The 17,757-nt window shown below is 43.9% G+C and overlaps 1 protein-coding gene across 1 annotated transcript in view; it reads left to right on the plus strand.

The window, feature by feature from the left end:
* C11H14orf39 (chromosome 11 C14orf39 homolog) overlaps positions 1-2,963 on the plus strand; it is a 56,783-nt gene extending 53,820 nt beyond the window's left edge. Inside the window, exons 16-18 of the mRNA XM_040410979.1 lie at positions 1,519-1,642; positions 2,432-2,486; positions 2,782-2,963. Of these exons, the coding sequence (XP_040266913.1) occupies positions 1,519-1,642; positions 2,432-2,486; positions 2,782-2,963 (361 nt within the window). The remainder of the gene's footprint in view (positions 1-1,518; positions 1,643-2,431; positions 2,487-2,781) is intronic.
* The last annotated feature ends 14,794 nt before the right edge of the window (positions 2,964-17,757 follow it).

The raw sequence follows: 17,757 nt of genomic DNA on the forward strand, positions 1-17,757 counted from the left end.
TTACTTCTCCTCAGAGGTTTCTCAGTCTCTGGTTTAGGTACACTTTCAGCGTAGTTTTTGGATTCAATCCAACCTCCAAATACTTCTCTTATATCAGACGTCGGTCAACCTCATATATTGGAGGGTTTTAGTGGCAATATTGTGTGCCCATATATTTAAAAAATGCCAAACGTGTTAAGGAGTACTCTTACTCCTTCATCAGTGGCTCAGATATTCGGTTAGTGACTCCTTTATTTCTTTTAAACCCCCCCAAATTGGGGGCGTATCAATATCAATCACTTGCACATCTTGATCATGTCCGAAACCATTACTGGATCACTTATTAAACATATGAAATCCTTTTCAAACAAGCAATAAACATAATTCCTCTTTTTTATTTAATGATAATTAAAGTTTGCACAATAGTTATATATAGAATAATAATTATAACAACCTAATACAGAAAATGATAGAAAAAAAGGTTAGAAAATGCGATTCACTTGCGTTTCTGATGCTTTTTTTGTATATAGTTGTCTTTTTATACATATACTGTATTTATTGTATAACCTTACATTTTATCTATTGATTAATACCACAGATTGTCTAGTGTTATAATATATTAATATATCTGCTCCTTTAACTATTACAGAGGTCTCATTCCTTCAAGTTTTATTATATATTGCTGTTCTATACTAATATTTTAAATTATAATTTCTCTTTTCTCATTTCTATTTTTTCTGTTCATCTTCCTTCCCAGATGGCTGATATGTATTGGATGGTGGATGGTATACATATCAGCCATCTGGAAAGGAAGATGTTAGGAGAGGTGATGGGTCTTCTCTAAAGTCAGTAGTACCATTTCAGTTTGTTTGTCCTCTTCCTGCTACTAACTTATAAAAACAGTTCTTCCTCATGTCAACCAATGTGATCAGCTGTTATTGGTGGAGAAGCTGCCATTCAAAAGTTCTTTGTCTCTGCAAGGAATATAAATAATTGCAGGGCACCCATTGTAATGAAGTGGACACCAACTGTCCTAAGAACGTTGTTAGCTTTATAGGAAAAGGGGCCATCTGAACCAGAAGTCAACTTTTGTAAGTCTATCTCCTCAAAATGACTAAATAGAGTAGGTGTGGATCAAATTAAACCCTTCTTTCCCCAAACATGAAATTCCTTTAGTGAGCACTGATATTTTAATTTGAACACACCAATGACCTAATTTGTATGTCAGATTCCCTCAGGCATATATACTCATTGTGGGTAAAAAAAGAGGAGGAGGGGTGTTAACTGTGTTTAATCTGATCTTCATTGACAGTCGTATGGGTTCCCTTTCATTATCTGCAGTTATTTCATATCCTTCCGTATACTACATAACCATACAGTATGTATCTGGATAACTGAACATTTGGGATATACACAAGTACACGTGACTGATACAATTGGAGGGGAGTTCTTTGTAAAAAAAAAAAAATCCACTATACTAATGGAACATACTAATGTTTCTGTTGCAATTGGAAAGTTAAGTTATGAATTTCTTTGCAGATTCTCCCGATCCACAGAACAGACGGAAGCATCTCCTTGTTTAAGTCTTTTTAAGACGTCCACACCTAAAACCCCTAATCTTTGCAGTTTTGAGTCATTTTCGACAGTAGTATTTGCAGACCAGGTAAACTGTATGTATCTGAACGGATTACTAGAGAACATAAAAAGAATGCCAACTGTTTAAGGGAGCCAACCCGTCAGGACAATCCCTGCTCATGATGAAGTCGCTGAAAGGAATGCAGCTACAAACACTGGAAAAGTGGTGCTGGGAAAATGTGGTATTACATGGCGCCCAATCAAATAATACACATTAGTACGGAGGTCTTCCAAAGTAGGAACCACTTAATATAATAGCTCTCTACTCTGTGTAATAAAATAATAGAGGGGGCAGGGGTCCAGAGAAGGGAATCCTATTTTTTTTATGTCCATATGGCCTAAAAAGGTATATAGACAAGCATCATACCTGTAACTTTTGGAAATAAGCTTGGGACAATGGCTTGGGCACTTGTCTTTAAGTTCAAAGTCCAAAATGAAATGCACAGAATGTCAATAGCCAGGGTAGGACTTTTCCACTACGCACACCAAGCAAATGCTTGGAACACAGGAGATCATAGGCTCTCTGCTGACCACAAGTGCTTGGTTGAAAAAACCTGCACACCTGGAGGGCTATTCCCAGGTGACTTCTAAGATGAAAGTGGGGCTTAGCGAGCCTATGGGGGAAGAGCTTAGTGGGCTGACGGCCAGGAGTTAGAGGTGTGAGAAGGGTCCCCAAACATAACTTTCGCTAGGACCTCGGAGATGCCGGCTCCACCATGCGAACAGAGGACAAGTAACTAACATTTTACCTCCAGACAACGCTGTAATATGTTTTCATATTTCTCATCTTTTCCAATTATATGTCTTTTCATTTTAGCAAGACAGCTTTACTGCAGCAGATATCAATCCAGCATCACCTGCAAAAGACATTGGTTAGTATCGTTATATGCATAAGTAATGTTGCAACACATAGCATAATAGACACACTTCTCCTTTCACCACATCATTGATGTTATATATGTGCACCCCCCTTCCAAAAAAAATAGAAAATTTACATAACGTGAGCACAGTCTGGGATGGTACTATGGGTCTACATTAGCCTCTCTCCACTAGGACACCTTCCAGAAAAGATCTGTCTGGTGATTTCGGTGAGACATATAAAAACACACAACACATATATAAATACTATTCATCCAATTATATTTAAACCTTTGAATTCTTTTTTAGGAAATCTGTTCCAAAAAATGGAAGGAGATGATGATTTTCCGTTTTTATTTACTTCAAAATCTTCACAAGCCTCAGACGATGACAAAGATGACTTCGGCTTCATGTTACCATTTGGACAGGATGCAAAAAGCCCCATGGAGTTGGAATCTGCTCAAAACAAAACTAAATTTACTTTCTTCTAGGCCCATATTTCTCCTATACTTCAGTATCTATGAGATATCTAATGGCCGTCTCACTGATTTACTTACTGTTTACCTAAGCTGTGTTAAAAACAGAATGTTACATTTTTGGTGATAGAAAATATTATGGCCTGCAAGTTATTGTCATGAAATCAACTACATATGTTTGGCCTCCATTTTACAGTTAATACATAATCTACAGTTCATATATAATTTGCATTACAGAGTTACTTTGTAAATCTATTTCATTACATATCTTGATCAGATCCTGAGATTGCAACCTCTATTGTAACTCAGAGCTTCACTCACTTCAGAGCTGAAATCTCACAGCTGGTTTAATGTCAGCATTACATTTTGGGAGTTGAGTTGTAGTCTTTAGGTGCTGCCAATCAACTGTTTCTGATAACAACCAGCTGAATTGTGTTCTATAATAAAAGCTAATACTATACAATTTAATATAATAGCAAGGATCATTACAAGACAAGTACTGCAATGTATTTACAGGGTTACCCAACTTAAAGGGGTTCTCCGGGAATTAAGAAAATGAAACTACTTAAATATTACTTTATTATAAATATATTACCAAATACCTTTAATTAGTTATAATGGCTCGTTTTGTCTAGGGAGCAATCATTAGGAAAAATAAAATGGTCATCCTATTAGGACACACAAAACCTGTCCTAATCACACAGGAGGTCAAGTTACTTCAGAGCACTAATGTAAAGAGCTGCCTCATCCACCTCTCTGCTCTACTTGTCAGGGATTACGATCCTGAAGACAGCTGATAAGATCTTTAGCTGAATCTCTGTAGGAATGGAGTTCATGAGGAGACATGAAGTACCGAGAGGACGGACAGGACAGACTGTGGTAATGGAGACTGCATACAAGTGCTGCTGCTCATTAGCCACACACTTCCTCTCTGTACTTTATGTCTCCTCATGAACTCCATTCCTACAGAGATTCAGTTGAAGATCTTCTCATCTGTATTCAGGATCATAATCCTGTAGGAAGTAGGAAAAGTGGATGAGCCAGCTCTTTACCTCAGTGTTATGAAGTAACTTGTCCTGCTGTGTAATTAGGACAGGCTTTATGTGAACCAATAGGGCGCCGGCCATTTTATTTCTCCTAAGGATTGTGCCCTAGACAAAACAAGCCATTATACCTAATGAAAGGTATTTGGGAATATATTTATAATAAAGTAATATTTAAGTAGGCCTATTTTCTTAATTCTCAGAGAACCCCTTTAAAGATGACCTGCCACTTCTCTTAACAATTCTGGAGCATCTCTTCTTATAACTCTATGTTCTGCAATTCCTCTGTTATTCCTGCTAGAAGTTTATGAATGAATTGTGAATGAATTCTAGCAGTCTGCAATGAAGGTCCAGCTGGGTGCTCCAAGTTAAGGTGTGTCCCTGCACAGTCTGACACTATCCAATCAGTACTGCCAGTGCCAGTCTGTGCAGGGACCCCCCCCCCCCCCCCCCAACTAGTAATGCCAGCAATCTGCAATAATCCATAAAGTTCTAGTAGGAATAATAGAAGAATGGCATAACATGGAGTTAGGCTTCTTTCACAGTTGTGTTAGGCTTGTCAAGCAGGATTTTCTGGCAGGGGAACAGCACGCTGCGATTTTGTCTGGCCACCTCTCGGCATGTTTGCCGTGCTGTGGCCGGATCTCACGCCCGTCCCCATTATAGTGAATGGAGCCAGGGCGGACTTCAGGCAGCACACATGGGCAAACATTAGTACGGATCCGGCAGCCTGAAAGAAGCCTTATAGAAAAAGATGCCCCTAATTGCACATAATTAATAAAACAAACATGTCAGGAGAGGTGACAGCTCCTACTTAATGTTTAGATTATGTCTACATTAGATGCAGTTAAACCTTTGTTGTAATAGTATTGTTAATTGTCTCTATTTTTTATTTATATGGCAGCAAATAAATGCATATATATGTTTGCAATTCTTCCTCCTTTCTATTACACGATATGAATTAAATCAGAAATATTAGTATGGGCTTCTTCCTTAAAATATTTTCCTGCGCCCTGATGCAGAGTGGTGGTCACGCATTCACCCTGCCGCTTCAATCAAACACAGTACAGCTCAGCTATCCCTATCAGTCCCATAGACAGTGAATGGAGTGGCAGGGTACATGCACAACCACCGCTCTGTTCAAATGCCTCCAGAAAGGGAAGCTTAAGACCAATTTTAAATTGATTGGTTTGAATTTTGGTGCATATTCGGCACTCCCAATTTCCTGAGAGGCCACACCCCTTTCCGGTAGGCCCTTTCCCCTGTCAGACTAAGTGCAGAAGATGTCTGTAAATCTAGATTTGGTAAATCTACCATTTTTAGGTTTTGTATGTAAAACAAAAATCTGAACATCAAGCTTCTGGTCATAGTCATGGCCTCTGCATGCCCTTAAAGTTTCACATAAAGTAGTTGGTTTGGATCCCAGCAATCTGACCCTCACCAATCATACATTTATCAACTATCCTCATATCAGGGAATTGCTTTTAGAAGAATTCCCGAGCATATCTACTATGAGAAAAGGTCAATGATTCTGATAATAGGGGAAATGAAATCCCTGCCATTACCTTTCATGTCTGTCAGAAGAATGCAGGCGGTCACCATGTATGACAGCTTTAAATCCTCTCCTGTGGGGCAGCGAAACGCAGGCTGTTGTGAAGTAAAATCTGGTGGCCTCATGTTTCACTTGAACTTAGAATTGCTTCATCTCGTGCATTGTATGATTCTAAGAATAGGTAAACATTAAGAAAACAATATAAATGCAATGTGTTTCACACCGAACACTCCATTGTAATGGATATTTGGTTACTTACTTGTTGTTCTAATACACCTACTTCAGTTTTGCATGTTTTACATATAAATAAATCTGTCATAAATACACCTTTGTGTTGTTGAAGTAAACTATAGTAATATGCAATATTTTCAATAACAGATTTCAGTCTAAAAGGGTACGACCACACGGCATGGTTGTGATGTGGCTGCGCTGCGGCCATACCGCGTGGCCGTACGGGCCACAGCTGGCTCATTCACCAATAATAAAGAAAGTTCAGGCGGCACTACACCCCCATAGGTCGCTGGTCACAAGATTCAAGTATAGTCCTCTGTGTATACCGGGTAATATACTGTGCAAAATGACGGTGGTGCCTGCTTAGCCAGGTAACAATAATCGCATCTACATGTGAAGAAATAATAAAATCAGCGGCACTCACCACTTGCAGGATATCATCATTCCATTCTTTATTGCAGTTGCAATTCGTGCACAAGAGCATCAGGGCTGGGGCGGACAAACAATTCACTTAGAACAACAACCGCCTAAGCGGTATACGGCAGCGACGGCCGTTTCACACGATTGTGCTTCTTCCGGCTACCTGTGTGACGCAGACAGGTGTGCCGGCCTATTTAAGGAGAAGCGTGAGATTAACCCCATGAGGGGCATATGATTCTCAAACGCGAAAATAGGCATCACCTGTGTGCGTATTCAAATGAAAATCATTCCCAGCAATCAAGTAACATCTCAAATACATACACTAAGATCGTTACGATCATTTAGACCTAGGGGTCCCATGGCATCCGTGCGAATTATCCATCACGCTTCTTTCTGTAACAGGAGACGATGCCTATCACCTCTTTGTGTCAAGGGTGGGACCACCTCAACTCCAGCAAAACCTAGGCATTTTTTAATCTCCCCCGTGTTTCTGCCATACATGGATCTTCTTTAAGACGGGGGCAGCCTTTCCTTGTTTTGATGGAGTTGAGGTGTTCACGGAACCTCTCCAACATGGGCCTAATTGCCTTCCCTATATAAAAAGCTCTGCATTCACACTTAACCACATACACAACATATTCAGTTTTGCATGTGCAGAATTGTTTCATTCTGTGTGACACATTCCCCATGAAGAGGACTTTGTCCCGGAGAATGTATCCACAGAAGGAACAATTACCGCACCGATGGTTCCCTGAGGGTTTCTTCACGCCTAACCACTGACTTGGGTTTTGTTCGCACTTCATGCGGCTACTGACCAAATGATCTCTCAAGGTATGTGTTTTCCGAAAAGCAATAAGGTTTTTTTTTATCCGTAAATCCGTCTAGACACCTCTCATTCTTTAACAGATCCCAATTATTGTGGATGATTTTCTTGATCAAACCAGCCATAGGGCTATATTTAAACACAAACACAAATCTGTTGTCTTCCTCAAGTTTCTTATTTTGATGTAATAATTCCTTTTGTGTGTTTTTATCTGCCCTAAATAGGCCGGCACACCTGTCTTCGTCACACAGGTAGCCGGAAGAAGCACAATCGTGTGAAACGGCCGTCGCTGCCGTATACCGCTTAGGCGGTTGTTGTTCTAAGTGAATGGTTTGTCCGCCCCAGCCCTGATGCTCTTGTGCACAAATTGTAAACTGCAAGAAAGAATGGAATGATGATATCCTGCAAGTGGTGAGTGCCGCTGATTTTCTTATTTCTTCACATGTGGATGCCACAGCTGGCTCATGTTTACTAATGAGGACCACACTGTTTAGTTGGTCTCCATTGTTAATGGAGATATTTAAAGAGGACCTTTCACTAGATTAAAAAATCTAAACTAACTATACAGACATGTAGAGCGGCGCCCAGGGATCCCCCTGCACTTACTATTATCCCTGGGCGCCGCTCCGTTCACCCGGTATAGGCTCCGGTATCTTCACATGTTAGGCTCCACCCAGTGGAACCTGCCGGCGTCTCCTTCTCCCAGGCTGTAGCGCTGGCCAATCGCAGCGCTCAGCTCATAGCCTGAGAGAAAAAAAAACCTCTCAGGCTATGAGCAATTGGCCAGCGCTACAGCATTGGAGAAGGAGACGCCGGCAGGTTGGACTGGGTGGAGCCTAACATGTGAAGATACCGGAGCCTATGCCGGGCGAACGGAGCGGCGCCCAGGGATAATAGTAAGTGCAGGGGGATCCCTGTAACAGTACAGCCTGGATCACAGCGGCTCCCTGTGACGATACGCTGACTTGCGCTCCAGCGTGGAACGCACCGGCCGTCTGCGATGATACACTGGCTTGCGTTCCAGCGTGGAACGCAGCGACCGCCTGTGTTGTTACGCTGGCTTGCGCTCCAGCGTGGAACGCAGTGGCTGCTGGGCCCTCCTGTGACTCCGCCCACTTACCGTCCGGCCCTTAAATAGAAGACAGGTGCTAAGCAGGGTGTTCCACTAATGGAGTGCGCACCCTGCTAGCTCCACTGCATCTGAGGACTCTGTCCACATATCCAGACCTGGATCCCTAACAACAGCGTGAAGGACTGTCTACCTTCTTGCCACTGGCTTCCCCACTGCTGGCTTCCTAGCCAGGACCAACTAACCGCAAGTATATGCCTGTTACCTGCTCTGATTAATGTCCTGGAACTCTGAGTGGGGTGGTTCCTGACTGGTGTGAGACGATACTCCCAAACCAACTCTGAACCTACTGCATACTATATACTAAACTGTGGACATGCTCTGAACCTACTGCATACTATATACTAAACTGTGGACATGCTCTGAACCTACTGCATACTATATACTAAACTGTGGACATGCTATACTAACTCTGAACCTACTGCATACTATATACTAAACTGTGGACATGCTATACTAACTCTGAACCTACTGCATACTATATACTAAACTGTGGACATGCTCTGAACCTATGGCATACAATATACTAAACTGAGGACATGATATATACTAACCCTGAACCTATTGCATACTAGATACTAACTCTGAACTGTGCACAAGCTTATACTAACTTGTGACTCCTGTAATACTGGGAGACCTTCCTCTCCAGCAGTAATACTAAATAGATGGATAGCGGTAAATGATTTTGTTACCCCAAACTCTCCGCCCAAGACTGAGAGAGACGCCTGGGGTACATACTGAGTAACCGCGAATCCCACAGCCAAGAACAAGGGCAGTGGGATAATAGTGCATGTCTATTGCTTCCGCAGTTGAGATCCTAACTGATCAACTAGGTGCGTTACATATTAGTGGAACCCACATGGATCCAGCGGAGGTTGCAGGTCACCTCGTCACCCTCACTAAGAGGGTGGAGACCCTCAATGTGACTATACAACATCTCCAGCTAGAAAACCAGGCAATACGGCAACTTGTCACTCAGGGGCCAGGACACCCCCGTGATGGACCAGAACCCAAGGTCAGCCCACCTGAGATATTCGCGGGTGACCGAAGGCAGTTCAGGGATTTCCTGAACGCGTGCAAACTAATGTTTGAGCTGCAGCACCGGACTTACCCAACTGACAGAACAAAAGTACTTACCATGATCTCATACCTCAGGGGGGAGCCCAGAGCATGGGCCAATACTTATTTAGAAAAAGAAGACCCAGTCCTGGAATCCTTCCCTCTGTTCCTTGAAAAAATGGCCCTTCTCTACGAGGACCATAGTAAACAGCTGACCGCTGAGACCGCTATACGCAGCCTTAAACAAGGGAGACGACCTGTAGAGGACTTTATTGCGGAATACACTCGCTGGGCCCGGGAGACTGAATGAAATGACCTCACCCTTAGGAATCAGTTTCGCCTAGGTCTTTCCGAGGCCCTGAAGGACGAATTAGCCCGAGGAGAATTACCACTTACACTTAATGCCTTGATGCAGAGGGCCACCACCATTGACAGACGGCTGAGGGAACGGAGAGCCGAGAGAGTCTCAGGCTTCACACCCAACCCAAGACCGTCCAGCCAGGGTCCTGCTGTAGAGATGATGGAGATTGGGGCGATCCGAGGTCCTCTGACCGAGAGAGAGAAAGCCAGGAGACGTAACCTCAACCTCTGTTTATATTGTGCGTCTGCTGACCATACCGTTGACGGATGCCCCGCGATACGTAAGAAGTGCGAAGGTAAGAGCGGCACGTCTTGTACCTTAGGCAGTACAAAAAATAGTACTCTTGGTTACATATACACGTCTCTCACCTTACAGTGGGACCAAAACCGGATTATCGTTGAAGCCATGGTGGACACGGGAGCTTCGGGGAATTTTATCGATATGCATCTGGTTGAGCGAAATAAAATTCCCACATGAGAAAAAACGTTCCGATATCCGTGAGTTTCATTGACAGTACCACTTCTAGTCCTATCCACAGTCAGACTCAAGCCCTCATGGTGACATGTGAAAATAACCACACAGAATTCTTATCCTTTGATATCATACACTCTCCATTGTTTCCCGTGATTCTTGGGTTGCCATGGTTGCAAATACACCAGCCAACCCTCCTATGGAAACAGGGGAGAGTTCAGTTTACGTCACCTTATTGTATGGAGACCTGCTTTCCTCTCAAATCTCTCATGCACGTGGGAGTGAACCAGGTCCCCAGCCAATACGCAGACTTTGCTGAGGTATTCAGCGCAAAGAAGGCGGAATCTCTTCCGCCCCATAGATCTTACGATTGCCCCATAGACTTGCTGCCGGGTAGTGAGATACCCACGGGTAGAATTTATCCATTGGCACAACCAGAACTTGTTCACCTCAAACAGTACCTAGAAGAGAACTTACGAAAAGGTTTTATTCAGCCTTCAACCTCCCCGGCAGCAGCAGGGATGTTCTTTGTGAGAAACAAAGACTCAAGCCTAAGGCCCATTATAGATTACAGAGCCTTGAACAAAGTAACAATCAAAAATCGGTACCCCCTGCCACTAATATCCGAACTCATAGAAAGATTACAAACAGCAACAATCTACACCAAGCTGGATTTGAGAGGCGCATACAACTTAATTAGGATCAGAAAAGGTGATGAATGGAAGACAGCTTTCCGCACTCGGTATGGTCTCTTCGAGTATACAGTGATGCCCTTCGGGTTGTGCAACGCCCCTGCCACATTCCAAAATTTTATTAACGACATCTTTAGGGATCTACTGGACGTATGTGTAATCATCTATCTTGATGATATACTAGTGTATTCCGATAACTTACACGATCACAGGAAACATGTCCGTTGGGTTCTCGCACGGTTAAGTGTTCATCGCTTATACATCAAACAGGAAAAATGTGTATTCGAGACTACCTCTCTTCCCTTCCTCGGATACATAATTTCACCCAAAGGTATCCAGATGGATCCCTCAAAAATCACTTGCATCCAAAATTGGCCGATTCCGGATTCCAGGAAAGCTCTTCAACGGTTCCTGGGGTTCTCAAACTTCTATAGGAAATTCAATAAAGATTTCTCCGCTACCACTAAACCACTAACCTGCTTAACTAGTGTCAACACGAAGTTCGTTTGGTCCAAGGACGCCCAATCAGCGTTTGAGTTATTAAAGAACAGGTTCACTACGGCACCGATACTGACTCTCCCAAATCCGAACCATCACTACGTGCTGGAAGTAGACGCATCCCAGGCAGCCATAGGAGCTGTTCTGTCCCAGCGAAGCTCTTTTTCAACTCAGTTACATCCTATCGGGTTCTACTCCCGGACGCTAAATACCGCCGAATTCAATTACCCCATAGGCGAAAAGGAACTCCTCGCCATAAAGTGCTCCCTGGAAAATTGGAGGCATTTACTTGAAGGATCAATACACCCCATCACAATTTATACGGATCACCGTAATCTACAATACCTGAAAACCAATAAAACATTATCAGGCCGTCAAGTACGGTGGAGTTTTTTTTTTGACAGGTTTAACTTCCAAATTACATACCGACCAGGCTCAAAAAATGGGAAGGCCGACGCCTTGTCACGACTGGCTGAAATTCGCACCTCAGACACGGCCCCCACATGGATCATTCCACCGAAGAAACTCGTCCTTGCCACCATAACGTTGGAAACCCAGCTCAAGGATGCTCTAATTAATGACCATGCTAATACCCCCCCTGGTCTTTCGCAGAACCAACAGGATCTCCTTTACAAGGACAGCCAACTGTACATACCACCCTCCCTCACCAATCAGGTGATCAAACTTTGCCATGATTTACCCCTCGCGGGACATCCCGGCATTGCTAAAACCACAACCCTGATACGCAGGAACTTCTGGTGGCCAAAGATGACCAAACAAATTGAGGAATACGTTTCCACGTGCGAGACCTGTGCCTCATGTAAAACTGACAGAAACCGACCTTATGGTCTCCTAATGAGTCTTCCCATCGCCAACAGACCCTGGGAATGGGTCTCGATGGATTTCATAGTTGAACTTCCCCTTTCCAGAGGAAACAACACCATCATGGTGGTAGTGGATTTGCTGACTAAGATGGCACACTTCGTGCCCCTCAAGAAGTTACCCTCCTCCAAGGAAACGGCCGTGGTATTCCTGTCTAATATTATTAAGTTACATGGAATTCCTAGCCAGGTCATATCAGACAGGGGTTCGCAATTCGTATCCAAATTCTGGAGAGCACTTTGTTCCAGACTTCAAATCGACCACAGAATGTCTACCGCCTATCACCCCCAAACTAATGGGCAGACTGAAAGGGTGAATCAGTGTCTGGAACAGTATCTCAGATGTCACTGCTTATTTCTCCAGGATGACTGGGAGGGCCTACTTCCTCTCGCTGAATTCGCTTATAATAATTCTACGAATTCCTCCACATTACATACTCCATTCTTTGCTAATTACGGATTTCACCCTAGGTCTCTTCCTTAAACCAGCCTTCCCACAAACGTTCCAGCCACAGACGATTATCTGACCACTTTGCAAACTACCCTTAAGACGCTAAAAGACAACCTTCAACGGGCAAAAGAAAGACAGAAGTGTTACTACGACCGTCGTAGGAGAGAAAGTCCTCCCTACCAGGTCGGGGACTCGGTTTGGTTATCAACAAAAAACCTTCGGTTGGGGGTACCTTCCAAGAAATTGGGAAGACAATTCCTGGGTCCTTTTCCGATAGAAAGGATTATTAACCCCAACACGGTGAGACTCACCCTTCCTCCGCGATTACAGGTACATCCCACATTCCACGTGTCACTACTGAAGACGTTTAGATCTAGGCCGTTCCCATCAAGTGATCCTCGACCCTTGCCTCCGATAGAGGTCCAAGGAGAAGAAGAATTTGAAGTTGAGCAGCTCATTGATTCCAGAAGAAGACGGGGGAAGATCCAGTATCTCATTAGATGGAAGGGTATGGTCCCCAGGATGACTCTTGGGAAGATGTGCAAAACGTTCATGCTCCCAGACTCCAAAGATTGTTCCATAGAAGATTTCCCAACCGACCCTCTCCTAGTGGGGTACCCCGGAGGGGTCCCTTAAGGGGGGGTACTGTAACAGTACAGCCTGGATCACAGCGGCTCCCTGTGACGATACGCTGACTTGCGCTCCAGCGTGGAATGCACCGGCCGTCTGCGATGATACGCTGGCTTGCGTTCCAGCGTGGAACGCAGCGACCGCCTGTGTTGTTACGCTGGCTTGCGCTCCAGCGTGGAACGCAGTGGCTGCTGGGCCCTCCTGTGACTCCGCCCACTTACCGTCCGGCCCTTAAATAGAAGACAGGTGCTAAGCAGGGTGTTCCACTAATGGAGTGCGCACCCTGCTAGCTCCACTGCATCTGAGGACTCTGTCCACATATCCAGACCTGGATCCCTAACAACAGCGTGAAGGACTGTCTACCTTCTTGCCACTGGCTTCCCCACTGCTGGCTTCCTAGCCAGGACCAACTAACCGCAAGTATATGCCTGTTACCTGCTCTGATTAATGTCCTGGAACTCTGAGTGGGGTGGTTCCTGACTGGTGTGAGACGATACTCCCAAACCAACTCTGAACCTACTGCATACTATATACTAAACTGTGGACATGCTCTGAACCTACTGCATACTATATACTAAACTGTGGACATGCTCTGAACCTACTGCATACTATATACTAAACTGTGGACATGCTATACTAACTCTGAACCTACTGCATACTATATACTAAACTGTGGACATGCTATACTAACTCTGAACCTACTGCATACTATATACTAAACTGTGGACATGCTCTGAACCTATGGCATACAATATACTAAACTGAGGACATGCTATATACTAACCCTGAACCTATTGCATACTAGATACTAACTCTGAACTGTGCACAAGCTTATACTAACTTGTGACTCCTGTAATACTGGGAGACCTTCCTCTCCAGCAGTAATACTAAATAGATGGATAGCGGTAAATGATTTTGTTACCCCAAACTCTCCGCCCAAGACTGAGAGAGACGCCTGGGGTACATACTGAGTAACCGCGAATCCCACAGCCAAGAACAAGGGCAGTGGGATAATAGTGCATGTCTATTGCTTCCGCAGTTGAGATCCTAACTGATCAACTAGGTGCGTTACAATCCCTGGGCGCCGCTCTCCATGTCTGTATAGTTAGTTTAGATTTTTTAATCTAGTGAAAGGTCCTCTTTAAGGTGCCACGCAGCCATTAGCAATGCAGACTCCCTAAACAGTGTGTTCTTCGTTAATTAACAAAAGCCAGTTGAGGCCAATATGGCCACGCAGTACTTTGACCGCAATGCAACCGTGTAACAAGCGTAATATGACCACACTGTGTGGTCGTAACCTATGGCACAATGGACGATACCCCAAATCTACATAATACACAGTAAGAATTAAAGTGAAATACAAAACAATGGGGCAGATTTACAATTACAATAGATGGCGTCTAGACCTGCACCAGATTTATCACAGGGGCTCAGACTGTCTAACTTTAGGCTTAATACACCTGAATTTTGGTGCATATTAGGCTACTCCCATTTTCTTGAGAGGTCCCACCACTTTCCGGTAAGCCTTTACACTTGTCAGACTAGGTGCAGAAAATGTCTGTAAATCTAGATTTGGCCAGTTTTTGTCCATTTATGATAAGTAAAACCAAAATCTGAACATCAAGCTTCTGGTCATAGTTGTAACGGTCAGCCGGCGACGCGCTTGCCCTCTGCAGCCGGCATCCAGCTAGTGAAGAGGAGCGATGACGCGGCCGGCGTCCTCATCCCCATAGCAACCAGAGGGCGACCGCACACGCTTCCTCCATCCCCTAGGAAACGAGCATGTGGGGAACTGAGCGCCGATATTGATGAGTCGGCACTCAGCTGTTCTGAGTTGCGGGGGACGGGTCATGTGACGCTGGCCACTTCACATGACCTATCAGGAGGACCTATTTAAACAGGTAACCTGCTGGCCACATGTTGTCTGTGATTAGTCTTGCTACCCTCACCAGCAGTTTCCTATTGTGCATTTCTGTGTTCTTGGACCTTGGCTCTGTTTTTGACCTCGACCTTGTGACCTCCCTGGATTTGACGTGACCTCTTAGCTTCTGACTCCGGATTTTGTTTTGACCTCGTTATTGTATTGCTCCCTGTGTACCTGCGTGACCTCCTGGCTTTGTCTTTGGCTTGCCTGACTCTGTTACGGTATTCTTCTTATCTTCTTAGGCCCCTGCACGTATCTAAGCGAGGGACTGCCGCCAAGTTGTACGCCGTCGGTTAGGACAGGCCGTGCATATAGGCAGGGACAGAGGTGGGGTGGAGTTTAGGGCAGCACTTATCCCTCCCCTCTGTCGTGACAATAGTCATGGCCTCTGCATACCCTTAAAATTTCACCTACCTAAATAGAACAATACAGCATCTCTGTCACCTGAGGCCACCCCTATAAAGTACATAATGCATAAATAATATAAAGGACACTATGATCAAATCAGTAATGTTTATCTCTATACTCCCTGCCCTTCCCCTGCTGTGCAGCCTCAAACTGGCCATATCATGTGTAGAGAGGACTCCTGGGCGCTTGCACATAATTGAGAGGACTCCAGGATTAGTTCTTTCAGTGTATCACATGGCAGATCTGCATATGAACAGCGGAGAAAGGGCAGTGAGTATACAGAGACAAGTTACTGATTTGAATACACCATCCTTCATACTATTCATGCATTATTGTTTATAGGAATGGTCCTGTTTAAAAGTCATCTGTCAGCAGATTAGTTGCTCCTAGAGGCTCAGTTGCATATATTAACCCCTTAGTGACCACACATAAGCCTTTTTTTACTGCAGTCACTAAGGATCCTTAGCCTGGGCTGCTGACCTTTCACAGTGGTCCGGTCTAAGCACTGCACGGGTCTACCGTGAAGTGGAGAGCGCGGGCTTGGCTCTCATGTGAGAGTCGCGCTCCTGCTCTAACAGCCCATACCAGCAGAAGTTTAGTCCCTTACATGCCGCAGGCAATGGAGCTCAGCACATGTAAGCAGTGACAGAGGGAGCAGACTCTCTCTGTCTCCCATTGGCACTACGAAAATGCAATCACAGGGTGCCGATGTGTGTATAGGCAGGCTGGGACCTGGTATAAGCCCCAAGTCTGCATTCTTCAGCAGGCTGCGCCTCTCTGGCCCAGCCTGCCGGTCAATTTCAGTATAGCACTGACATTAAAATACAATGCACTATAGGGTTAGTGCATTGTATTTTAGAATCAACCCCTTGTGGGACTATTAAGTGGTTTAAAAAAAAAACTTTACTAGATGTACAAGACCTGTGATGATGATGATGTCATAACAAGCCTTGGCAGATACTTCTATCTAACCTTGGAACTGCACCATGCTCTGTGCAATTCCTTTACTACAGGGTGGGCCATTTATATGGATACACCTTAATAAAATGGGAATGGTTGGTGATATTAACTTCCTGTTTGTGGCACATTAGTATATGTGAGGGGGGAAACTTTTCAAGATGGGTGGTGACCATGGCGGCCATTTTGAAGTCGGCCATTTTGAATCCAACTTTTGTTTTTTCAATAGGAAGAGGGTCATTTGACACATCAAACTTATTGGGAATGTCACAAGAAAAACAATGGTGTGCTTGGTTTTAACGTAACTTTATTCTTTCATTTATTATTTACAAGTTTCTGACCACTTACAAAATGTGTTTAATGTGCTGCCCATTGTGTTGGATTGTCAATGCAACCCTTTTCTCCCACTCTTCACACACTGATAGCAACACTGCAGGAGAAATGCTAGCACAGGCTTCCAGTATCCGTAGTTTCAGGTGCTGCACATCTCGTATCATCTGAAGGCAATCATCTATGCTGTGAAGATACGAGATGTGCAGCACCTGAAACTACGGATACTGGAAGCCTGTGCTAGCATTTCTCCTCCGGTGTTGCTATCAGTGTGTGAAGAGTGGGAGAAGAGGGTTGCATTGACAATCCAACACAATGGGCAGCAAATTGAACAGATTTTATAAGTGGTCAGAAACTTGTAAATAACTCATGAAAGAATAAAGTTCCGTTAAAACCAAGCACACCATTGTTTTTCTTGTGAAATTCCCAATAAGTTTGATGTGTCACATGACCCTCTTCCTATTGAAAAAACAAAAGTTGGATTCAAAATGGCCGCAATGGTCACCACCCATCTTGAAAAGTTTCCCCCCTCACATATACTAATGTGCCACAAACAGGAAGTTAATATCATCAACCATTCCCATTTTATTAAGGTGTATCCATATAAATGGCCCACCCTGTAGATGTACAGTCGTGGCCAAAAGTTTTGAGAATTACATAAATATTGGAAATTGGAAAAGTTGCTGCTTAAGTTTTTATAATAGCAATTTGCATATACTCCAGAATGGTATGAAGAGTGATCAGATGAATTGCATAGTCCTTCTTTGCCATGAAAATTAACTTAATCCCAAAAAAAACTTTCCACTGCATTTCATTGCTGTCATTAAAGGACCTGCTGAGATCATTTCAGTAATCTTCTTGTTAACTCAGGTGAGAATGTTGACGAGCACAAGGCTGGAGATCATTATGTCAGGCTGATTGGGTAAAAATGCCAGACTTGACATGTTAA

This window comes from Bufo bufo, chromosome 11 (assembly GCF_905171765.1).
Source record: "Bufo bufo chromosome 11, aBufBuf1.1, whole genome shotgun sequence".
NCBI classification, from domain to species: domain Eukaryota; kingdom Metazoa; phylum Chordata; class Amphibia; order Anura; family Bufonidae; genus Bufo; species Bufo bufo.